This window comes from Microcaecilia unicolor, chromosome 5 (assembly GCF_901765095.1).
Source record: "Microcaecilia unicolor chromosome 5, aMicUni1.1, whole genome shotgun sequence".
Lineage (NCBI taxonomy): Eukaryota > Metazoa > Chordata > Amphibia > Gymnophiona > Siphonopidae > Microcaecilia > Microcaecilia unicolor.
The window spans coordinates 217,640,194-217,666,836 of NC_044035.1; the positions used below are offsets into that span (position 1 = coordinate 217,640,194).

At 45.0% G+C, this 26,643-nt stretch overlaps 1 protein-coding gene across 2 annotated transcripts in view; it reads right to left on the reverse strand.

The window, feature by feature from the left end:
* DNMT3L (DNA methyltransferase 3 like) overlaps positions 1-26,643 on the reverse strand; it is a 232,382-nt gene that overhangs the window by 123,891 nt on the left and 81,848 nt on the right. For both annotated transcript variants that reach the window (XM_030204938.1, XM_030204937.1), the window contains 2 exons: positions 9,848-9,927; positions 5,923-6,035 (listed from right to left, as the gene is read on the reverse strand). In XM_030204938.1, coding sequence (XP_030060798.1) covers positions 5,923-6,035; positions 9,848-9,927 — 193 coding nt within the window. The remainder of the gene's footprint in view (positions 1-5,922; positions 6,036-9,847; positions 9,928-26,643) is intronic.

The following is a 26,643-nucleotide window of genomic DNA, read 5'->3' on the forward strand; positions in this document are numbered from 1 at the left end:
CCTCACCTGTGTGGGCTATGCCTCTTCCAAGATGGCTGCCGCCTCCTCTATGCCAGTATCCAAGATGGCTCCTGCTTGTCCTTCCTGTGGGCTCACTTCCTCTGTGTGTCAAGCCTCTGTTTGGAGGCAAGGAACTTCCTGCTTCTGTCCTGCTGGTGGTGACTCATCAGTGAGTTCCTTTATAAGGAAGGCCTGTGCTTGCAGTCAGGGCCTTCGCATGGTGTCATTGTCTGGTGTCATGCCCAGAGGCCGACAGGTTAGTTAGTGTGTTGCTGCTCTGCTTCTAAGCCTGTCTTCTGTGTGGGCTTCTTGCCCTTCTGTGTGGGCTTGCCCTTCTGCTTAGTACCTGTGGGCTTCTTGCCCTTCTGTGTGGGCTAGTGCCCTTCGGTTCCCAGTACCTGTGGGCTGCTTGCCCTTCTGCGTGGGCTGCTAGCCTTCTGCCTTTAGTCTGTGTTTGCAGCCTGCCCTTCTCCCTGCTTGTATATTCTGTGTGCACATCCTGAACCTTGTATATCCTGTGTGCATATCCTGGTCCCTGCTTGTTCGTCCTGAGTCCTGGTTTTGGCTAGCTAGTGTTATCCGGTTTCCTGCTCTGCCTAGCTACCTTCTGTCCCGTGTGTCTACCTTGTGCCTTGCTTGTATATCCTGTGTGCTTATCCGGATCCCTGCTTATGTATCCTGATTCCTGTATCTGTCTAGCTAGCGTGTATCTTCTGGGGGATTTATCCTGTTACCTGCCTCGACCTAGCTAGTGGGTTTGCCCAGGGGGCATTCCCAGTCTCCCCTTCTTCCTTGCTTGCATGTCTGCCCTAGTCCCTGCTCCTGATAGCTTCTGTCTGTCTAGTCTGTCTGGGGTGTCTGGCTTAGTGGCTGCGTGCAGCGCTTAGTGCAGTCTAGTATTGTTCCCTCGTGTTTCCTAGACCCGAGGTGGGTCCTCTGGATCTTCAGTTCCGGCCTTGCCCTACAAGTCCTGTCGGCCGCCCGCACGCTAGAGCTCAACTCTAGCGGAAAGGTGGCTAAGTACAGGTGAAGCGGTTCCTTTTCAGCCGGTTCAGTTGCCTACTTCCAGTCCAGAGTTCTGGTCCGGTCCTTCCGGACGTCCAGTTCCAAGACGGTCTTGCCTGCCTCTGCCACTCCGCGGCAGGGGCCCAAGGGCTCACAATTCCCAGTGCTGCCTTGAGGACCTGACAGTATGCCAAGTCCCTCGAGACCGCGACAACAACCCATCCGCAACCAATCTTGTGAATTACTTCAATGAAAAAATTATAAAGCTCCGACGCATGATACCTACCAACATCACTGAATACACAAGCATCCTTGAATGTCTAGATCCAAAACCTGGGGAAAGCCCAGCAGATCGATCATGGACCAACTTTGACACTATATCGTCAGATGAATTCTCACAATGGCTCCGAAAATACGCCAAGTCACAATGCAAATTAGACATCTGCCCCAATAGCCTAATAAGATCCGCCCCCAAACAATTCAAAAAAGACCTCACGAATCATATAAACCACAGGCTTCAAAATGGTCTCTTTCCCACGGAGAAAGGAAACATCTTACTTACTCTGCTGCCAAAAGATGCTAAGAAAAGCACAATGGACCTAAACAACTATCGCCCAGTAGCATCTATTCTGCTCATAACCAAACTCATGGAGGGCATAGTGACGAAACAACTCTCTGACTACCTAAATAAACACTCAATTCTGCACGAGTCCAATCAGGATTTCGGTCAAATCACAGCACCGAAACGGTACTAGTATCCGCAATGAACTCATTCAAACAAGCAATTGCACCTGGTAACAACACACTCCTCCTACAATTTGACATGTCCAGCGCCTTTGACGTGGTCAATCATGGAATACTACTACATATACTAGAATACTTCGGAGTAGGAGGTACAGTTCTCAAATGGTTCAAAGGATTCCTGGCCACAAGATCATACCAAGTAACAACGAATGTGGACACATCACCCCCATGGATACCTGAATGTGGAGTTCCCCAAGGATCCCCACTATCACCAACTCTCTTCAACCTAATGATGATACCTTTAGCCAAACTTCTAGCCAATCAAAACCTTAATCCCTACATATATGCAGACGACGTCACGATTTACATCCCATTCAAACATGATCTAAACGAAATCACCAATGAGATCAACCAAAGCCTCCAAATCATGCACTCCTGGGTGGATGCATTCCAGCTGAAACTCAACGCAAAGAAAACACAATGTCTCGTACTCACCTCACAACACAACAAAAACAACTACTCCACAATAACCACACCTTACTGTTCTCTCCCCATCGCACAAAATCTAAAAATTCTTGGAGTTACTATTGACCGAAACCTCACACTCGATACTCACGTAAAGAACACAACGAAAAAGATGATTCACTCCATGTGGAAACTCAAAAGAGTAAAACCTTTCTTCCCAAGATACATCTTCCGTACCTTGGTACAGTCAATGGTAATAAGCAGTGGCGTACCAAGGGGGGGGGGGGGCGGGGGGGGGCGGTCCGCCCCGGGTGCACACCGCTGGGGGGTGCCGCGGTGCGCGCCTGTCAGCTGAGTTCGCTAACTTCGCTGCAGCTCCCTCTGCCCTGGAACAGGTTACTTCCTGTTCCGGCCGGGGCAGAGGGAGCTGCAGCGAAGTTAGCAAACTCAGCTGACAGGTGCGCGCCGCGGCACCCCCCCCCCAGCGGCGTGCACTGGGGGGGGGGTGTCATTTCGCCGGGGGGGGGGGCGCATCGGTGATCCGCCCCGGGTGTCATGCAGGCTAGGATCGCCACTGGTAATAAGTCATCTGGACTACTGTAATGCACTGTACGCTGGCTGCAAAGAACAGACTATCAAAAAACTCCAAACAGCCCAGAATACCGCCGCCAGACTCATATTTGGAAAAAACAAATATGAAAGTGCACAACCCCTAAGAGAGAAACTTCACTGGCTCCCACTCAAGGAACGAGTTGCGTTCAAGATCTGCACGATTGTACACAAAATCAGTCACGCAGATGCCCCAATCTACATGCTAAACCTTGTGGACTTGCCTCCCAGAAACGTCATAAGATCATCCCGCAAATTTCTCAATCTGCACTTCCCCAGCTGTAAAGGATTAAAATATAAGCTGATACAAGCCACCACCTTCTCTTACATGAGCACACAGCTGTGGAATGCATTACCTACAGCCCTGAAAGCTATTGATGAAATAACTAACTTCCGCAAATCTCTGAAGACACATCTATTCAACAAGGCCTACAAAGAGAACCCATAGCCTTACAAAACTACCTCACCAACTCACCCAGTTATTACAGTCCACCTTATATCCTGCCTAACACCTTCCTTCTCTCTTCCCTCACCTTATCTTTGTACATTACTAATTGTATCTGATATCATGGAATGATTATCTTATAACCAAACTCTGTAAGCCACATTGAGCCTGCAATTAGGTGGGAAAATGTGGGATACAAATGCAATAGATAATAAAATAATAATAATGCGCAGCAGACATTGGGATATTGCTTATGCTTTACTAAATATTCATGCTTCCTTTGAAGATGTGTCTCTTGTAGAAACACCACATCTGCCTTTTGACGCAACATTTCTCTGAACATCTGCTTTCTTTTTTGCGGGGAATTTAATCCTCGCACATTTACAGTTACACAATTAAGCATTGCAATACACCGATATACTAGCTATCCAATTTGTAACCTTATCATATACCGGGATTATTCCCCATTTCCCCCATCTATTCCTCCCTCCCTCCCTCAATTTCCCACCTCCCCAGGCATCTTCAAATTCCCTCCCCTCCTCCCCCCACCCCATCCCCTAGCCTGTTGCCATAGCATCCGAACCCAAATTGGTTGGAGCTTGAAAAGAGGATTGTGACCCTCTAGCCCCCATCCACATCATACAGCATTTGAACTATTGTCCTTATCAATTAGCCTTCTTGTCAATCCGGCCTTATTGTATTTGTCCCAACTTAACTTTTCAACCAAAAACATCAGACAACCAACCAGCCGGTTCCATCCTCCAGCTCCGATTCACTTCTTGAACTCTCATAATACATTGTTGGCTTCTAGCAGGTCAGTCTCCATCAAACTTCTTGTAGTCCGATGTGATCTTCAGGTGAGACGACCTGCTGATTTCTGGCGTTGCAAACACTTGTGCCCCACCCGTTGCCATTGCGGGTGAGACCACATCTCCTGACTTGGCTGGGAAGTTCCTGGCGTGGAATGTGGTCCTGCCTGTTGATCTCCCTGGAGTATCTCATGGGCCTCTGCCAGCGATTTAATTTGATGCTGCTTTCCATCTTTGTAAAATGCTAGCGCGAATGGATACCTCCAGCAATAGCGGATCCCCATCTCTCTTAGTTTGGTGGTTAGCAGTTTGAGATCAGCTCTTCGTTTTAGGGTTGCCGCTGCCAGGTCCTGATATATTTCTACAGAATACGAGTCCCACTTGAAGTCACTTGTTTGTCGCGCCGCTGTAAGCACTCGTTCTTTCCATTTGAAGTCCTGGAAACAGGCTATTATGTCTTTAGCAAGGTTTCGTCGATTGGCTCCTAATGCCCGATGTGCCCGTTCCAAAAAGATTTTTTCCGGTGGCACCGGGTCAGCTGAATCTGCTAACATTGAGCTTACTATTTTCTGCACCACCTCTTCACTGTTTTGGTATGTCGGGGTCTCAGGCACGCCGCGAAATCGGAGGTTGTGGCGTCTGCTCCTCTTTTTCAGGTCCTCCAATTTATCATTGATTATTTGCTGTCCCAGCCGCTCATCTGCTAGCTGCCGCTCCAGGGAGCCCAGAGTCTCTGCGTGTTCTTCCATGCTGCTCTCCGCTTTCTCAACTCTATGCCCCAGCTCTGTAATCTCGCCTCTCAGGTCTGCTCCAAGAGTTGCCAGCTCCGAGCGCAATGCTTTCAGGTCTGATCAGATCTCTTGAATCCAGGCACACAGTTCTGGGAGTCCAGCGGTCTCCATTTCACCTTGGCCCTGCGTTGCGAAAAGATCCCTCAAGGCCTGGATTTCCCCCATGGACTGGTCCTCCATCTCCTCAATCACTCGGGCCGCCATGTTTTTTTTTTTTGGTCGCGTCTTGTTCAAACGCGAATTGCGAGAGACTGATGGACTCTGCTCGCTTCTGCGTGGCCATGTCGATATCTCGCCTGTCCGCTACTTCAGCAGCTGATTTCATTCGGGTTCCCACGGAGCCAAAGCGGTCGAAATCGTTAATTATTGCTGTGGGCTTTCGGGAGCACGGCGCTTAAGCTGCCATGTTCTCCGATGACATCACTTCCCCTTCCATGTGGCAGGGGAAAAGGCCAAGAGTAGGACTCCATAAATTAATGCAGCAGGTAGCTCAAGGGGATGTGGGGGATCTTCCTAATCTAAAAATGTATTATCAAGTTGCAATTCTAAGGGCCTTTAACGATGATCATGATTGTACTAGCCACAATTATTGGGTACCTATTGAAAAGGCCCAAGAGAGAGAGCAGGGTGGTTTTGTGGCCGCACAGAGATCGGGAGTCACACAGCCCCAGGAGTCTGGAGCAGAAGTCCCAGTTGCATGGCACCTCTTGGACGGCATGTACTAAAGATCTGGGATTAACAGGGGTTCTTCATCAGTTTACTAGATTGAGTGATCATAGCCCTTTTTCTACATCATATTTTCACTCCTTGTTACAAAAGCTGCAAATTATAGGCCTCACACATTGTGTGTACTTTTGTACAGGGAGTTTTATTATCTCAGCAACAGTTACAGGACTTACTGGACTCTAAGATAGTAAAATGCAGCCAGTAGACAAGCGAGGGTGACAAAAGTGCATATGTATGTATATGTTTCACATTATGAAGAGGAAACATCTCCTTAACTTTTGTGGGAGTTTTATTCTTGTTGTTGCTGCTGTTTTCTAAACTTATTTACCTGCTGCAGGAGGAGACATCACATATGAAAAGGGTTCTTCCACCACCACAGATAGTACAATAAGACTGGTAGCCATCTTCATCATATAAGAAAAACACATGCAGAAAATTCTCCTAGTAAAAAGAAAAGATTCATTGATTGACGTAAGTCTCTGCATAACATGTCACTCTTGTACAGGTCCAGAGGAAGAGATTTTAGCAACCACCATCACTCTTCAATTTAAGAAAACTAAGGGGTCCATTTACTAAGGGAGAACTACTGAAGATGTCCCAGCTAATGTGCGCTTACTGTGTTCACAACTTCTGGGTTTGGAGGAGGATGTGTCCCAAGTGGAGCTGGAACAGGCTCACTGGACTCTTGGAAACCCTATGGATAACCGTCCTCAGGACAATATCACACACTTTGTGAAGTTTGCAGACCGGGAGCGCCTTTTGCAATGTGCTCGTCAGATGCCAACACACCCTGTCCCTAAGGTTGAGTATGTAACCTGCTTTGGACATTTTGCTTAAAGACAAAGATTAGTTATCGCTGGGCCTTTCCTTTTGCATTATGTTTTGCAGCGGGGAGTAAGCTGCACAGAGTTTGGTCTCTGGCAGCAGCTTGGAAATTCTGCCTGAGGCTGGCCTTACTCCAACTGTACAGCCCCCAAAGAATGTGACTCCAGTGACTAAAGCTAAACTTCAGAAATGGCAGAGGGTGCCTAGCAACCCGAAGAACCTTCCGAAGATTTCCAGTACTGATGGCCCTGCTTGACTTTGCTTTTCATTGTCTGTTCTCTTTATTGAGTTAATGGAGTCCTTCCTATTACTTGTTTGTTATTGAGTGGCTGGTTTAGAACTATTAGCTTTTTCTGGTTGGTTTGAGTGTGAGTGGGGGTGGGGGGGCAGGGTGGTTTGTTTTGTGCAGTGAGTCAGGTCCTCCAGTTCCCATTCAGAGGTGGTTGTGACGTCTGACTGGTGTGCAGTGTGTCTGGATGGGAAGGGGGAGGTCCAGAGGGGGGGGGTGGGGATTTTGTTGTTATCATGTGGTTTGGGTATGGGTTCTCTCTGATGTTTTTATTAGCCCTTCTCACTCTGTGCTGATGTAAAAACTCATAAGTCATAACATTATAAGGGCTTAAATTCTCCGCAAAAATGCCAGACTTTTTAAGGAGTTACTCCATCTTAAACCACATGTAGTTTGAGCATCCTTCTGATAAGGATTATACTTTTTTTTTTTTTTTTTTTGCATTCTCATGGGACTTATTCCTGATTAGATTATATATTTCTGGATAAGTTATTTCTGAATTTTTTTTGGTGGGGGGGGAGGGGGGTGGCTCTGCTATAAGGAGCATTACTATCTCTGATCATTCTCCGGTGTGGTCAGTTATTCCCTCTCTTTGCAAGGAAGGAAGAGACTGCAAGTGAACTTTGAATACTCTCTTACTTCAAAACCCTGAGGTTATTGCGGGATATAGGGAAAGGGAATGGGACTTGATATACCACCTTTCTGTGGTTTTTGCAACTACATTCAAAGCAGTTTACATAGTATATGCAGGTACTTATTTGAACCTAGGGCCAATAGTGGGGTTAAGTGACTTGCTCAGAATCACAAGGAGCTGCAGTGGGAATTGAACCCAGTTCCCCCGGATCAAAGTCTGCTGCAATAAACACTAGCTACTCCTCCACTGTTTAAGGACTTTATTGATACTAAGCTTCATCTGGTCCCTCAGGCATTGTCTGGGATACTCTAAAAGCGGTTTTCCAGGGTTATTTCCTTCAACGGGCTAGCAAGAGAGCCCGGGCTCAGGTAGCTGATTGTTTAGTAAAAATCCACTCTCTCGAGGAATGTCATAAGGTGATGGGTTCTGTATCTACCTTGAGTGAACTCTAGGCCACCCGACTTCAACTAGATGCTATCTACTCGGAACAACTGTGTTTTTTGAATCTTAAACGTCAATGGGTTCAGAATAAACACTGTAATAAACTGGGTCACTCTTTGGCTAGTAAACTGTGCAGGATTCGAGCTGATCGTACAATTGTTAAAGTGCGAGATGTAGGGGGCTGAGTCATGTTTCGTTCCTCCTTGATTCATAAGAGTTTTCAGGAATACTATCAAGCTTTTTATAACCAAGATCCTAATATTTGTCCTGATACAATTGAAGCCTACCTCACTGCTCAGGACTTGTCTATTTTAACAGCAGACCAGCGTGCTGGTTTGGAACACCCAGTGACTTCTCTTGAGCTGTAGACAGTCCTCAAAGGGCTACCGATGGGTAGTTCTCCGGGTTTGGATAGTCTCCCTAATAATTCTATAATAGTTTTGTAGGGGAACTTGCCCCTCTTTTGGCGGAGACATTTAATGCGGTCCGTGATGGTGGGGAGCTACTGCCTTCTATGTTGGATGCATGGATAGCTGTCATTCCAAAACCTGGGAAAGACGTAACTGATTACTGCCCCATGTCTGTGCTCCATTCAGATGTCAAAATCTTGGCGAAGGTTTTACCTAATCAGTTGGTGGCTGTCCTTCCCTCTCTTATACACTTGGACCAGGTGGGTTTTGTGCCCCATAGGCAAGCCCTTGACAATGTACGCTGAACAGTAGATTTGCTATATCACACTAAACAACAGTGCCTTCAGATTAGATGCCGAGAAGGCATTTGACAGGGTTAAGGAGGCACCTATATGTGGATACAATAGGGTTTTGGTGACTTTGTAAGGGGTCACAGTTTCCACCACAAGTGTGACAGGTAGAGGGCTATAGGGACCTGAGCCCCCCACTTCATAAAGCACTGCACCGACTACTACACTATTCCAGGGACCAGGATGCTACTCTAATAGACCGGACTTTAACGTCTGAGGCTCTCATAGAGGCTGGTAAGTCATATTTTTATTCACTTTTTTTTTTTTGGGGGGGGGGGGGGTCAGTGACCACTGGTGGGGTATTGGGGGTCACCTCTGTTTCCCTGCAGTTGTCATTTAGGGCACCTTTTTGTGCATTATTTGTTATAAAAACAGGTCTAGCTCAAAACGTCTTAGTTTTAAGTCCTGGATTGTTCTGTTTTGTTCCATTATGGCTGAAAAATGTCTAAGTCTTAGGAATGACCAAATCCCACCCTTAACACGCCCCCTTGAGATTTGAACACACTGCAGAAAAACAACATAGAAAAACGTAGAAAAACAGGTTTTGAAAATACTGATTTGGATGTTTTTGTGAGAAAAACATCCAAATGCTGCTTTATTCCACTTTTTAGTCATTTTTCTCTTTCAAAAATGAGCCCCAGAGACTCCAATGTGACTTTTTAAAAACAGCCTGAATCTAGTACCTACTTGGCCTTCACACATAAGTGATCTGTTAAAAAATTACTCTCAATGCATTTACATGTGCATTTCATAAAATGTGTGTGTACACTGCAATTCTGCCCAACCTAATGGGCCCTTTTACAGAGTGGTGGTAAGCCTAGTAGCGCTTTAGAAATGTTAAATAGTAGTAGTAGTAGTATTCCGGGACCGCCAACCCAACGCGTCCGCCAACAGTAGTTCCGGGTTGAGCACTCACCATTTCCATGGGGGGAAAACCCCAGAAATGGTTAGTGCGGTGGTAACCCAGCAGTTTAATGCAGGAGCCTTTACTGCCACCTCAATGGGTGGCAGTAAGGGTTCCCGCCGCATGGCCACGCGGTAAGAGTTTTCTTACCGCATGGTCATTTTGTTTTTGGGTCTTTTTCCCGCAGCTTGGTAAAAGCACCCTTAAATCCCTAGGAATGCTTATTCAGAGATTGGGGTACCCAGTCTTTCTGTGTACCTACTTTTTATGGATGTGTATCTGCAGACAGTTTTGTAAAAGTCATTTCCATGTGTAAAATGTTCTCTACACGAAGACATAGTTTTATAAAATTATACCCATTACCTCCATCCTAGGCTCTCTGGCAATATGAGGCACTCACCTTACATGGGGGACAGAGTGCTCCATGAAATATAGGGTGCAGGGTGTCTACTTCAAGGCTTCCACAGCTAATGCAGATTTCTAGAAAACAAATGTACCTTTTGTTAATTATAACTTTGTTCTTCAGAGGTGGTGGTATCTTTGATTATTTTCCATCAATCTCCTTAGTTTATGTGGAAGAGGGTACTTCAGAAATCCTACTGTCTCCTTTCTGTACATCTCTATCACAGATTAACAGACATGCTATTTAACAGGCGCTCCATTCTATCCAGTGGTGTCTATTGCTCATATTTTTTCTGTTTTTATTTAGCTCATACCTTTTCAGTAACAAAAGGGCCCTTTTACTAAAGCACGTCTAAAAGTGGCCTGCGCTGATGTAGGTGCGTGTTTTGGATGTGCGCAGGTCAATTTTTCAGCGCGCCTGGAAATAATGCATTTTAGTGGCCAATGGACATACGGCAAAATTAAAACCAGCACGTGTCCATTTTCAGCCTGAGACCTTAGCACCACCCACTGACTTAGTGGTAAGGTATCATGCACTAACCCGGCGGTAAGTGACCAGCACACGTAAACAGATTACTGGCGGATAAGCACCATGCGGTAAAAAATGGAATTACCGCCCAGGGAATGCTGCAGCTGGGCAGTAGTTCTAATTTGGCGTGCATTAGACGTACATAGATGCCTATGCGCCTTAGTAAAAGGACCCCATAGTAAATGATGACAAAGACCAGTATGGTCCATCTAGTTTGATCAATAAGGTGGCTAGAGCTGGACCTGCCACTCCGTGCAGGTTACACCCTTTCATCTTTGTTTAGGGCTATACATACCATTCCATGTAAGTTACCCCTCTATGCCTTTACTGAAGTGTGAAAATCATTCAAAGGAATTATGCTCCTAACTTTGGGATTCTTTTACAAAGCTGCGTTACTGATTCTCAGAGTGGCAAATGAGAGAAAGCCCATTCAATTCCTATGGGCTTCCTCTCATTTGCCACGCAAGAATCGCTAGTGTGGCTTTGTAAAAGAAGCCCTTTGAGAGTTACGTTTGGACTCTGAAAATTAACTAGGACTTAATGCTTAAATTTATACTCAAAATTTCATTAAACTCCTAAATTAAGGAGCATAAAACAATGGATGGAAACGGGCAGATCTAGGACGGGGAAAAAGGTTAGGAGCTTGCATTGATTTTCAGCAAAATTCAGATGAATATTCAGCTGAAAACTTAGGGGTAGATAGAAACATAGAAACATGATAGCAGATAAAGGCCAAATGGCCCATCCAGTCTGCCCATCCTCTGTAACCCCTAATATTTCCCTTTCCTAAGGGATCCCATGGGCTTATCCTGTGCTTTCTTAAATTCTGACAGAGTCCTTGACTCCATGACCTCCGCCGGGAGGCCATTCCTCGCTTCCATCACCCCTTCTGTGATTCCTACTAAGCCTATTCCCTCTTAACTTCATTGTATGCCCCCTTTCCTTCAGTTGAAAAAGGCTCACTTCCTATACATTAATGCCCTTGAGATATTTAAACCTCTGTATCATAACTCCTCTCTCCCAGTGTATACATGTTGAGGTTCATAAGCTTGTCCCTATAATTTTTGTGTTCAAGATCATTTACCAATTGTGTAGCCGCCTTCTGCACCCAAGCATCCTTTTGGCTTTGACCATCACTTTTTCTACCTGTTTGGAAGCTTTAAGGTCATCAGACACAATCACCCTCAAGTCCCTCTCTTCCTTCGTACACAGAAGCACTTCACCCCCTATACTGTACCATTCCCTTGGATTCTTGTGACCCAAGTGCATGACCCTGCATTTTTTAGCATTAAATCTTAGTTGCCAAATATAAGACCATTCCTCCAGTTTTGCTGGGTCCTTCCTCATGTCATTCATACACCCTCTGAGGTGTCCACCCTGTTGCAGAGTTTGGCATCATCCGCAAAGAAACAAACCTTACTAGACAGCCTTCCACAATATCACTCACAAAGATATTAAAAAGAGCTGGCCCGAGGACCGATCCCTGCGGTACTCCACTGATAACAAACATGGAAGTCTTGTGAGGATGCTGCTGGAAGTCTTGGCAGCAATTTTTAAAAAGCAGAGAGGAGAGGATCAGCACTGCGGTACCGGGCAGGAAAGAGTGGGGATCTTTCCTGCCCTGAAGAAGCCATCAGACCACTAGGCTACCTTGAGCTATGTGCCGGGAGGGTACCCAGGGTCGGAGGGGAGGTGGATGGATGGAGTCAGGAAAGTAAAAGAGTTAATTCTGCATCCCCTTCCTCGTGCCATCATCACTGCCATACACTCAAAACAAAGCAAGTGAATCTATGAGCTACTCCATCCACGTTGTCATTCTTTATTTTTGGTGGCATTTTTATTTAATCGCCCTATATTTTCAAACAAGCTGGTTTGTGCAGCATATGGATATACACAGAGAAGTATAATGACAGAATAACTTTTCAAAGGTGGAGTAGTAATTTGTTATAAATCGTAATCAGTGTGTTATTTGGAAGGGCTGGTTATAGGGACACCCTAGCATGTGTTATATTCGTGCAGAGATTTTTTTTCTCCTGGTAAAGGGCCACTAAAACAGACGACATGTTATGAGAATCAGGGGCTCAACATTCAGCGTTTCAATCTATCTATTTACTTGTGACATTTATATCCCACATTAAACATGAATTAAGTTGAAACCTGGGAGCATTTAAAATCTTTTTTTATTCCGGTGCCTACATTTAAAGAAAAAGATGGCATGTGGGAACTTGCTCCTTTTGTTTTGTGAATTGCAGTGATGTATTATAAAAACGCACTTGCCTTTTTTATTACTACTTTTTCACAGAAAGGTATTGAATAATTAGAGAAGGGCTTCCTTCATGCAGCAGTTTTGTCCAGCATCAGTTTAAATGTGCCAACAATGTCTAGTTCAGAACACTATTAGCTGCCAAGATCATACAAAGTTAATTATTTATTTGTTACATTTGTATCCCACATTTTCCCACCTATTTGTAGGCTTAATGTGGCTTACATAGTACCGGAGAGGCCTTTGCAGGCTCCGATGTGAACAAATACAGGGTGATGTTGTGGTAAGATCAAGTTCATGTGGCACAGCCACATTAGGGAATCGGAGAACGGAAGAGTTGTGTTATGTCCATTACGTGCTTTAGTTTGGTTGTGTTGCAGAGATTAGGCATTTAAGTTGGAACAGTAGGGTATGCCTTTTTAAACAGGTTGGTTTTTAGTGATTTCTGGAAGTTTAGGTGGTCATACGTTGTTTTCAAGGCTTTTGTAATGCGTTCCACAGTTGTGTGCTTATGTAGGAAAAACTAGATGCGTAAGTTGTTTTGTATTTAAGTCCTTTGCAGCTTGGGTAGTGCAGATTTAGATAAGATCGTGTTGATTTGGATGTATTTCTAATTGGTAAGTCGATCAAGTCTGTCATGTAACTCGGGGCTTCTCCGTAGATGATTTTGTGAATCAGGGTGCAGATTTTGAAGGCAATGCATTCTTTGATTGGGAGCCAGTGTAGTTTTTCACGGAGAGGTTTTGGACTTTCAAATCGCGTTTTACCAAATATAAGCCTAGCTGCCGTATTTTGAGCGGTCTGAAGTTTCTTTAAGGTTTGTTCTTTACATCCCGTATAAATTCCATTGCAGTGACTTGGTACCATTGATTGTATCAGGTTGCGAAATGTTTCCCTCAGGAAGAACTACTTCACGCGTTTGAGTTTCCACATTGAGTGGAACATTTTCTTTGTTGTGGATGCCACTTGGCTCTCTAGTGTTAAGTTACGGTCCATTGTAACGCCGATAATTTTCAAGCTATCTGAGATAGGAAGGGTGTGATCTGGGGTGTTGATACTTGTGGGGATGTCCACGCTGTGTTGGGATGAGAAGATGAGACAATGAGTTTTTTCTTTATTGAGTTTTAGTTGAAATGCATTTGCCCATGAATCCATGATTTTCAGGCCAAGCTTAATTTCGTTGGTGATTTCTGTCAGTTTGGTTTTGTAAGGAATGTATATTGTGACATCGTCTGCATATATGAAAGGGTTAAGGCCATGGCTGGATAAGGACTTGGCAAGTGGGGTCATCATTAAGTTGAATAGGATCGGTGATAGCGGAGATCCTTGTGGTACTCCACAGTCTGCTTTCCACGGTGATGATATGTTTGAATTTGATTTTACTTGATATGTTCTTGTGGTTAGGAAGCCCTTGATCCAGTTAAGTATGTTTCCACCAATCCCAAACTTATCTAGAAATCTTATTAATATATTATGGTTTACCATGTTGAATGCACTAGATATGTCGAATTACCTTTCAGTATTCTTACTGTGAAATCACTGTGAAATCACCAGTGATTTCACAGTAAGAATACTGAAAGGTAATTTTAAAACAATACAGGAACGCAAGACCTTTGAAATAAGAATGACTGAATATTTTGACACCCAACAAACAGGACTTAATAAGGATCTGGGTTTTCTAACTCATTATAAAACATAAAGCTGTATTTCTCTGTTTATTTCTCTGTTTATTACCCTCCTCTCACCTACCAACACCCATTCTGTTAGAATATCAGTGAAATGCTTTGATGTCCCCATTCATACCCCCACCCTCCCACTCTGTCAGACAGTCAAAGTAATGCTTTGATGTTTCTCTCATATATACTATCTGCTACCTCATTTGCTTATTTCCGATCTGAGGAAGAAGGGCAACCTTCGAAAGCTAATCAAGAAATGTATTAAGTTATGTCCAATAAAAAAGGTATCATCTTATTTTCTTTTCCATGTTTTATTTTGTTTGATTTCTATTGATAATGTGTAATATTGAGAATTTGTTTAAGTAATCTGTAAGTTGTTTGCTTACCATGCTTTCCATCAGTTTGACCACCAACAGAATAGATGCTACTGGACGGTAGTTAGCGATTTCGTTTGTTTTTTTCTTGGTATCTTTTGGTATTGGGGTGAGTAGGATATTGCCATTTTACGTAGGGAACAGGCCTTGCTGAAGCATGTAATTTAGGTAGGATGTGAGGTCTGCTATGAAGTGGTCAGGGGCAGATTTCATTAGGTAGCTGGAACAGGTATCTAGTTTACAGTGAGTGTTGGAAAACCTACTAATCACCTGGGTAACTGTTTCAACGGTAAGGAGGGCGAACTTTAACCAGGTCCGATCTGCCAGGTATTCTCCAATGGTTGGCTCCAATTCATTAAGGAAGTTTTCAACGTCAGCGTTGTTCTGAGGTAGCGTGTTGTGTAGGTTTACAATTTTTTCATTGAAGTACTTCGCAAGTTTATCTGCAGATGGGACGTCTGTATTCGTGGTAGTGACCAAGTTGGTGTCTAAGAGTTTGTTCACGAGTTGGTATAATTTCTTCATGTCTTTGTAATCTGTCTCTATTTTGGTTTTATAGTATGATCTTTTGGCCTGTCTTATTGAGTATTTGTATTTTCTTTGTATTTGTTTCCATGTGTTGAGTGTATGTTCATCTTTTGTTTTATTCCATGCTCGTTCGAGTTTCCTGGTTTGTGTTTTTAACTTTTTCAGTTCATCGTTGAACCATGGTGTCCAGTTATGCTTGCTTGGGGTTCTTGTTCATAAGGGCGCAATTTCATCTAGTATGCTTTTGCATCTTTTGTCCCATTCTATGAGGTAGTATATGGAGTCTGTTTGTGTTGCCCATTCGTTATTGTATATTAGTTGCCAGAATGTTTTCGTGTCTACTTGACCTCTTGTGCTGTAGGATGTGTGTTCTAGTATTCGTTGTATACCTTTCTTCCACCAATGTAGGGGATAAGTTTAGTTTGTAGTGGTCGGTCCAGGGTGTCTCTGTCCATTTTGTATTTGTTATTGTTAGGTTCTGGTCTGTTGAGAGTTTGTGTGAGATGAGATCAAGTGTGTGTCCTTTGATGTGGGTTGCTTGCATTTGTGGCCATTTGAGATCGTATAAACGGAGAAATTCCTTACATTCTCATGCGTTGATAGAGTTCGGGTCTTCTAAGTGAAGGTTGATGTCTCCTAGTACTAGTGTATTGGAGTTGGTTACACATGTGTTTGAAATGAAGTCCATGAAGTTGGTCTGGCCTTTGTTCCAATTACCTGGAGGTCTGTAAAACAAGACACAATTCACATGATCATGTAGGGTTTTGTTGTGGATTCTGATTGAGGCAATTTCAAGTTGAGGTGTTATGGACTCGGCAGTGGTTTTGGTGGTAAAGTGAGACCGATAGATTAGTGGTATGCCTCCGCCTCTCTTTTCTTTTCTGGTCCAGTGTGTGATTTTGTATCCTGGAGGGCACAGGTCTAGGATTATAGGGTCCTTTTGGTCATGGATCCAAGTTTCAGTGAGGAAGAGTAGGTCAAGGTTTTCTGACATGATCCAGTCTGTTAGTATTGCTGTTTTATTTACAGCGGATCTGGAGTTGACGTAGCCCACTTGGATTGTTTGGAATGGGTCATCTGTATTTGGTGTTAAGTGGACTTTTGTTAGTTGTCGTTTCTTTGTTGAGGTGAGTTTGTTTGGGCCCTTCTTTCCCTTCTGTTGTGGTTGTTCGCATGTAAGTGTTCTTCCTTTGCTTAGGTTGTTATCAGTTTGGTGTGGTGTGGTGTATTTGATCAATCTATGATGATTGTGTAGTATGGGTATGATGTTGTTTTCTGCAAGTGGGGTGGTTAGTGTTAAGTGGAACAGTGTTCGAGAGTAGATTATTAGGAGTAGTTTGAGGGTATTCATTATGGTATATATTTCCTGTGGTTACTATTAAGACCGTGTTGCCCCAATCTGCTCTCCTCACAAGCCTGCCTTCTCCGGTTGATCAAATGCAGTGCAAAAGGCTCCTTCTCAGGCACGCCCATCCTGCTGAAGGTGTCTGAGTTCTCTAGCAATTATTCAGTTTTTACTTCAGTTTTTACTGTCAGGCATTTCAAGCCTTGTCAGTTGTAAAGTCTCAATATCTTGAAATATAATAGGCACTTTACTCACGGTCTGGTGATCGGACACGTTGCCCAGGGCACAGAGACTCCGCAACCCTGGGAGCTATGTCTATGTTGGAGGTAGACACTAGAGGGGGGGGGGCAGCAGCCTCAGGCTGCCGCTACTGCTTTGCTCTGAGCCCCTCGGAGCCTCCGCTGCGCTGCCTTCTCCTCTTCTTGCTGCTGCTGCGCTCTGGTCTCGGTCTAGAAGAGCGTCCTCATGCCTCCATAACTCCCATGCTCCTGGGGTAGCTCCACCGGACAGTGCTCCCCTTTCCTGCTGCCGTCTGAGGAGGCAGAGCTGGGCGCACGACCGCTTCCACACAATCCGTGCGGTCCCCCGTGGGAGAGGCTCGATTGTCTCTCCCTGCTCTGGGTGGGCGGGTGGGTGAGGAGGCAGAGTCGGGCGCGTGGTCGCTGTCCCGCGAGCCTCGTGTGGCCCCCCCCCCCCCCGTGAGGAGAGGTACGGATGCCTCTCCCTGCTCCGAGGGCAACAGCAGTGCCGTTCACTGGACCCGCACAGGCTCCCTGAGCGCCATCTGCTGCCTCGTGCGGTTCCTCGTGGGGGGGCAATTCAGACTGGTGCCCCATTAGCTCAGCACAAGTTTGGGCAGCTGTTTTGCTTAACTTTATGCAATTGCTTAGATGGTAAGTGCAGGCTTGGAATTACTGCAGGCAGTGGAGAGGGAAAGAGGAGATTATCTGAGAGGTTCAGGAATTTGTAAGACAAAGAGGCGTCATTGACCATAACCATACCTTGGAATGTAGCCAGGGGAAATGCTTGGTAATTTGGTTTTTAAAGTCCAGTATCTAATATTTAACAGGCACTTCTGTTCATCAAAGACATGCAATAGATGGATGTGTTTCACTCCTGTGAAATTATTTGGAATTTTAATGCTGAGGAAGCTTCAGCAAGATAACAGAGCTTTTGAGGTAGTATAAGTTATAGATATGAATATTATCTCAAAAGTTGTAGTGGGGGTTTAGTTAGCAGTTTCTGATCCTGGTGTCCTTTGTTCCAATTGATGCAGATCTCTGGAGGTTTTTCCGTTGTAAATCCAGCTTATTTCACAAGCAAAGAGAGTCAAAGATCAAAGGCTTCCAGCAATAGAAAACAAATGGCTGTACTTAGCACTTCTATGTGAATTTCTTTAGAAACTTAATGCAGGGGCTGATAGTTGACTTTAGTTTTAAGAAATCTAACAGTTTTAGAAATAGTTATGTGGTTAAAACGGATTGTAGGTATGAACTTTATAGTTTCTGGTTTACTACGGGAACATTGGACATTAAAGGGTTAAACAAGGTATAAACGTTTGAGCATACATACATTTTGCCAAATGCGCGTGTAAATTGTGACTTCTCTCAAACTCCACCCCTAAGCATTTCTACTGTACAAGTACATGCTAGCTTGTACCATGCAATACTTAAGACCCCCCCCCCCCCCCCCCCGAGTTGAATACTGCATTTAAAGGATTGAAAGGACAGTGGACAAGATGCCTCCAATACCTTTTAACCATCCGCTGCATATTTTGCAGCCTTTGCTGAAACTTTTCTAAAAACCCATTCAGAAAATGAAGCCAGAAATAACAGAACATGAAATTGGGAAGTCTCTTTGCTGAAGTAAAACCATGGAATTCTCTGCCCACAGTTGAAAGAATATGTGCTTTTCCACAGAACACATCAATGTCTCCGCTATATGATAGATTAGACATACATTTCAACCTTGCTTAGTTGGACTGATTAAGGCGGGTATCGAGACTGTGGATACATCACTGGTGCAAATTCCCAAGGCATCTCTTGATCAGGGTATTTTATCAGCCTTAGTTAAAAGGTGCAAGTGTTTAATTTTTTTTGAAAATAGTGTCCCTGGATATTGAGGGTCCTGCCAATTTTTGGCTTATTTCTAGTTTGCCATTTCTGGCAAAGCTTATTAATGTAATGTGCTTAACTATGTACTAGAATCGTTTGCATCTTATCGTGAGATTCACATGCAGCAAGTCAGTGGACCTGGATGAGTCTCTGATTGGAGCTCCCTGAACTCAGGGGTTCTCCAAGGTTCTGTATTGCTGACTTTACTGTTTAATATCTATTTACAATCCATATATGATGTTTTGATATGGATTTTTTCCTTTTTTACTTTGTGGTGGATAGCCTATGTCAAGGACAAGGTTGGGTTTATTTGATAATCCGCTTAGAGTTAGACCATTAAAGTGATGTACAGAAGTAAAATGAAAAGCATAAGGTACAGATAAAAACATAAAAAGAGCGACAAGGACATAAACAAAACTAATTAATACTAGTAACATAGTAAGTGACGGCAGATAAAGACCTGTACGGTCCATCCAGTCTGCCCAACAAAGCAAATTATGTTCAGTAGAAAATAAATCTGTTGCCTTAGGCTGCTTGCTATGTGAATATTGCATCAAGTATTACATATTAAGGGCTTTTGCTTTACGCTTTGTTTTAATTCATTCATTTATCCTGTCCTTATCCAGTCCTTACATGTACATGATTTTGCTTTTTAATTCCAAAGGTGAATCCTTAGGGTGGTTGAACAATTAGGTATAAAGTGTGATGTATCTGACTTTATTGTTTTGGAATTTGGACTACTTAGGGTCCTGTGCTGATCTGTACATCTGCTGTCTTAGCAGAGTACGGAAGAAAATGATTTATAATACTTTTACTAGTATTTTTACTGCTTATAGAATCTGGCTGGGGTGGTGCCAAAACCCTATACTAGGCCTCAGCCTGGGCTCAAGGGCTCACGACCAGATTAACACCATTTCTTTTCCCCTCTCCTGTCTATTCCCTCATTACACCTGCCTCTGACATATTGTTCGTTCCTTTTCTTTTCTGCCTGTCAACTCAAATTTCACCCTTTTTCTCACTCTTCTCCTCTTTACTTTTCAGCTACCTATCAAATCTTCATCTCTCATCTACTAGCTGTCCCATTCCCCATCTCACTTCTTCCTTAGCCCTCTATTCCCATTACCACATTTCTACCCTCTGTAACACTATCCTCTCATTCATTTCCTTGCCACCCCTTTCCTGGCTTCTATCACATGGTTCCACCATTCCCAGCGTCTTCCTCTCTCCACCCTTCTGCCCTCACCCCCATAGTCCAGCATTTCTCCCTCTCTTCCCTCACTCCCATTGTCCGGCATTTCTCCCTTCTGCTCCTGGATCCAACATCTCCCTCTTTCTCCCCTCTCCACCTCCTATGTATCTCTCCCTACATCTCATCCCCCTCCTTTGACCAACATCCCTCCCTCTCTCCCATTGTCCGATATCTCTGTCTCTCCCTTCCTTGTGCCCCGCGTCCAGCATCTCTCCCTTTCTCCCCTCCACCATCATGCCTAATATTTCTCCCTCTATCTTGCAAGCACCATCTCTCCCTCTCTTGCCCTTCTCTCCTCTCCATGCAGTCTCTCTCCCTCCCTTTCTTGCCCCTCTCCACTCCTTTGCTACATCTCTCCCTTCCTCCCCTCCACCCCATATCCAACAATTCTCCCTCTCTCGCCTCTATCCTCCCCCCCACCATCTCTCTCCCTCCCTCCCTTGTGCCCAGGGTTCAACATCTCTCCCTTCCTCCCCTTCACTATCATGCCCAATATTTCTCCCTCTCTCACACTTCCTCTCCGTGCAGTTTCTTTCCCTCCCTCCTTCCCCCATGCATCTCTCACCCCGTACAGCATGCTCCCTCCCTCTCTCCCCCTCCATGCATCTCTCCTTCCCTCTCTTGCCCCCCCCATGCAGCAACTCTCCTTCCTTCTCTTGCTCCCCCATGCAGCAACTCTCCTTCCTTCTGTTGCCCCCCTGTGCAGCAACTCGCCTTCCCTCTTTTGTCCCCCTGTGCAGCAACTCGCCTTCCCTCTTTTGCCCCTCGTGCAACTCTCATTCCCTCTCTTGCCTCCAATGCAGCAACTCTCCTTCCCTCTCTCACCCCCAGGTGCAGCAATTCTCCTTCCCTCTTTTGCCCCCACGTGCAGCAACTCTCCTTCCCTCTCTCACCCCCAGGTGCAGCAATTCTCCTTCCCTCTTTCGCCCCCACGTGCAACAACTCTCCTTCCCTCTCTCGCCTCCACGTGCAGCAATTCTCCTTCCCTCTCTCGCCCCCATGTGCAGCAACTCTCCTTCCCTCTCTCGCCCCCTGTGCAGCAACTCTTTCCCCCTCTCATTCCCCCCCTCACAGCAAATCTGCCTCCCTCTCTTGATCCCCCATGCAGCAACTCTCCTTTCTTCTCTTGCCCTCCCCCCGCAGCATCTCTTCTTCGTTCTTTCCCTCACCTCACCCATCCCATGACTCTCCTTGCTTCAGTGGGTCTCCAGCAGTGACAGTGATTCCTATATGCTGCTGCTGGCCGCTAACCCGGAAGCCTCCCCTCTGTAGCGTCTCGACTCCCACCCAGGCAGAGAAACAGGAAGCTGTGGCAGAGGAGAGGCTTCTGAGTTAGAGGCAGGTAGCAGCATATAGGAATTGCTGCTGTGAACCTGCTAGGGAACCCGCTGAAGCAAGGAGAGTCATGGGATGGGTGAGGTGAGGGAAGGAATAAAGAAGAGATGTTGCACGGCACGGGCCCCACTGGAAGAAAGCGCCAGCAGGACAGCGAATGCCAGTGTTTTTAAGATGCACCCACTGACTTCCGGTTGGGCTATGGAGGAGTGAAGAGGGGAAATATCGCTGCTCCGGAGCACCCAAGAAATCGGCATAATATTCAGCATCTAAACCTAACCCAAGAGTATAAGAATATATATAAAACGTCCCTGTATACGAAGAAGGTGGTGAGGAGACGGAAAGAGAGTGAATGGCAACGAAATCGACGCGAAAAGAAAGCCGCGAAAAAGGGCGGGCTGTAGACACCAAAATGGCGGAGAAAATTTCGCCGCCGTCCCCTACACCGAGTTCACTGTGGACCGCGGAAATAATCACGGAAGTAAAAGCGGCGGTAGAGCATGCTATGGACACTAAAATGCAAAAAATCATTGATAAATTAGATAGCATGGAGGAGAGGCACGTGTCCATGATGGCGGACATACAAGCGGCACAGCAACGGCTTGGGACGGTGGAGGATGAATTAAAGAGCATAACTACTGAACACCCAAAGTTGTCCAAACGGGTACAGGACTTAGAAGAAAAAATCGACGATCTGGAGAACCGATCGAGGCGGAACAACTTACGCCTGGTCGGTCTCCCAGAGGCCTTGCCTGACAAAGATCTGCAGAACTTTCTGGAGACTTGGATCCCGCAGGCAGCAGCGCTCCCAGAGCTGGCTGGCGACTTCAAGGTGGAGCGAGCGCATCGGTTGGGGCAGCGGCAAGCAGGGGGAGATCGACCCAGAACAGTAATCTTTAAAGCGCTCAACTATGCCCATAAAATGAAAATAATACAAGCGCTGCGTGGCGGGAAACATTTGCAATTTCAAAACCAAAAAATCCTGTGCTTTCAGGATTACTCAGCTAAGGTGTCGACCGCGAGAAAGGCTTTTGTACCACTCTGTTCAAAACTGTTTGAGATGAATTGTCGTTTTAGCCTCCTTTACCCGGCAAGACTGAGAATTCAAGATGGAGGTAAAGTGGTCCTTTTTGACCGCGTGGAGGAAGCGAAAATCTATGTGAACAAGTTGCAAGACGACAGACAGCAACCCACATAAGCAATATCATAAAGAAAGACAGATATACTTTGTGGAAATCGAGGTGGTTTGATTTTGAAGCGGATGTAAAACCACCTGTTTGGCACCTGTTTGGCAGTAGTAATTTTTCAGAACATAGGATGAGGGAACTGAACCTTATGTGCACTGCGGATGGATTGCAGCTGAGGCAGAGAGCAAATATGAAGAAGGATATTAATCACTGAAAGGAGTCTAATGAGTGAACATTGCATGGTTGGGACAATATAGCCGACAAGCTGCAATACTGAAAAACATATAATCACTACTGGGATCAGTAGAACAACTATTTGATGAGTATTATAAACACATTGGACAAGATAATGAATGGCAGGATGGCTGAGGGAGCATTTGAATGAATGGAGGATTGGAATGATGAGTGGAGCGAGGGGGGTAAAGTGATAGGTTTAAGGCCACCTGAAATGTAAAAGGTTGTACCCTGCTGTGGTCTATATAACAAAGAATTTAGATGAAGATCATAATTCTAATACAGGTAGAGTCCCTATGGACCGGGATGGACCACAGTGGGGTATCTACAGAGGTATATAACACATGGTATAGAATGAATGACTGAATGCCACTGAAGAGATTATATGCTAGACTAGGAAGTGGCAGAGAGAAGTTTGAAGAGTGGCTGAGAGGAGGCATGCTCGAATGATCTATGAGGGACAATGCTATGTTTGAAGGAATGGAGGGAGGGGACGGATCCGACTAGCGGAAAAGGGATTGGATGACCTGTACATGCAAGGGTGGGTAGCTCTAAGTCCAGAACGGAATGGATTCGGGGAACCGAATGGGAGGACTGGGGGAAAAAGGGAAGGAGGGGGGGGATGGGAGTTTGGGGAGATGGGAGGGGTTTTCGGGGGGAGGGCATTGCGCACAATTTGTAGAAACATTGGATGGGGGTAAAACTAAGAATTTGGAACATTCAAATCTGGAGGGGGGGCGGAGGCTGGGACGCCCTCTCACAAATAAGAGAAGAAAGACACTAGAGGACACTACCCAAAGGGAGAGATTAGGGATAGGTTAATATGTCTAACCTAAAATTTATTACTTGGAATGTTGGAGGGATTCACTCCCCAATAAAGAGGCATAAAATCTTGAAAGTACTTAGAGATAGGGGGACCTCCGTTGCCTTCTTGCAGGAGACGCACCTTTCCGCGATGGAGCATGCTAAGCTTAAAAGATGGTGGGTGGGCAGTCTTGTAGAAGCTCCAGCAAAAGGAAGGAAGGGGGGTGTAGTAATTTTATTCAAAAAGGGCCTGCACTTAGAGATAAAGAAGGTCATTGTGGACCCAGAGGGCAGATATGCTTTGGCCTCGGTAATTCTGGAGCGCCAACCTATGCTATTGTGCAATCTTTATGCCCCAAACATCTTTGACCGAACATTTTATACAAAGGTGATTAGACAGATATTGGACATGGGGGATATACCGATAATATTAGGAGCAGATCTTAACGATGTGGCAGATCCTCAAATGGATAGATCCAACCCTACTGATAGAGAATTAACAAGGATAGTGAGAGGGGTGAACCTATTAGAGTCAGCATTGGGTCTGGTGGATGGATGGCGAACATTAAATCCTTTGGAGAAGGACTTTACACACATGTCAAGGGCACACTCCACACTATCTAGAATAGATTATCTGCTAATATCAAGAGAACTCTTCACGCAGGTCGAAAACACAAAAATAGGGCCCATAATGATATCCGATCATGCTTGGGTGGAGTTAGGCCTTCGGGGAGGGCGTTCTGGGCAAATGGAGAGCGGTTGGAGATTCCCATCGCATCTATATAGAGATAGAAACTTCACTCCATTCTTACTCTCCAAGTGGCAACAATATAAAATAGATAATGAACAGCACAGATCAAATGTAACTCTGTTCTGGGAGACAGCAAAGGTGGTGCTCAGGGGAGAAATCATTTCATATGTGAGTCACCAAAAGAGAGTGAGGAGGCGAGAGCTTTTACGCCTAGAAAAACAAGTGACTGTCCTACGACAGCAATATGGAGTGAGTCACTCATTGCAAATAAAGAAGCAATTATTGGAAACCCAACAAACATTAAACGAGCTAATACATCTAGAGGCCAAGAAATCATGGGCGTACTATAAATATCAACTATATAAGTTCGCGAATAAGGGTAGCGCTCTCCTGGCTAGATTAGCAAAGGGTAGTACGGGTCGGAGTAAGATAGCCACTCTGGTGGATTCAAAAGGGAAGCGGGTGAATGATGATAAAGCAATCAACAAAGTGTTTAGGGAATTCTTTGCTAAACTGTATGAGTCACAGCAATCTCAGTTGGTAGATAGTGACGTTTACCTGAATAGCATAGAGCTTCCTAGAGTAACGAGTGAAGAATTATCACAGCTGAGTGCCCCAATAGACACAGAGGAAGTGGCATGGGTAATTAAGCAAAGTGCTCTGGGAAAGGCGCCAGGTCCTGACGGGCTCCGCAATGAGTTCTATAAATTATTACAGGACGATATTGGTCCGGTCCTGACAGAGGTCTTTCAGGAATCTATTCAGCAACGAGCCCTCCCGAGACATCTGAACACAGCACAGATTATAGTTTTAAGGAAACCAGGTAAACCTGAAGATCAGCCAGAATCTTACCGTCCCATATCCCTACTTAACACTGAGGTCAAACTTTTGGCCAAGATATTGGCAAACAGACTGGCAAGAGTATTACCATCATTAGTAGCTGAGCCACAAGTGGGGTTTACTCGGGGAAGGGTTATAGCCAAAAATATAAGACGGATTCTGGCGGCTTTGGAGACAATTGGAAGGGAAGGACACCCAGCTTTACTCATCAGCTTTGACGCTGAAAAAGCGTTTGACAGAGTGGACTGGGGCTTCATGTTTGGTATATTAAAGGCTTACGGGATAGAAGGCTGGTTTAATGAAGCTGTGCAAACATTGTATAAAGACCCCGAAGCCCGTGTATACGCAAATGGTATAACTTCAGATAGATTTAAGATTAGAAGAGGAACTAGACAGGGATGCCCTCTCTCCCCTCTGCTATTTGTTCTAACTCTGGATCCACTGCTGCGGGAACTGCAGCTTAATCCCGATGTAAAGGGGGTACATATAGGGGACTTTCTTTTTAAAACAGCTGCGTTTGCAGATGACCTATTGGTATTGATAACTGAACCTAGAGATTCCCTCCCCTACCTGATGGAGAGTCTGGCGGAATATGGGGACTTTTCTGGTTTCCGATTAAATCTTTTAAAATCAGAAGCGTTGGCTGGTTCAGATGATTTGCGGAGGTTGTGGGGAGAGGGATTCCCATTGCAGTGGGCAAACGCATCATTTAAATATTTAGGAATCCAGCTGGCAATGGACCCGACGAGGTTATATGACATTAATGTGCAAAGGTTCCTTCGGGAGACAAAGGAGCAACTGATGCACTGGGCAAATTTGCCATTGACTTTATTGGGACGATTGCATTTGTTCAGAATGATGGTCTTCCCTAGATGGCTCTATCTTCTACAAACCCTTCCTCTGTGGCTACTCAAAAAAGATTTAGAAACCCTTAGGAAATTAGTGATGAAATTCTGCTGGGGGGGTAGAAAACCTAAAGTGAGATGGAAATACCTATTAGGGGCACAAAAGATGGGGGGCTTAGGACTCCCAGACATCCGCAAGTATAACCAGGCGTGTCTGTTAAGACATTTGAAAGATTGGTTGATGGATTCAGATACTTATACACATGTGGAGCTTGAGCGAGACCTCTTTAGGCCTTGGCACCTGGTATCTTTGATACACTCTCCAAGGAGAGATTTACCAGAAAAAGTAAGAGGAAGTGTGCTATTAAAGTCAATGAGACATGTGTGGAAAACGGTGCTCATGTATTGGGGGCAGGATAGTAGAGGAAGTGTGTGGTTGCCTCTGAGGGGGAATGTTTCATTCAGGCCCGGAGATGAAAATAGGATTTTCCGATTATTAGAGAGTAGGGGAGTCCATTCGTTGGACGAGCTGGTAAGGGAAGATGGATCCTTGCTCTCGTACGCTGACTTCTTGGAGAAGTGTGGGCAGAAAACGGCCACTTGGCTGGCGTACAGGCAGTTATATCACTATGTGCATACCCTCCCACCAGATAGTCTACACCCACGATTTGGGAGACAATTAAGAGAATTATTAGAAGGAGATGCAGCGGGACAAATCTC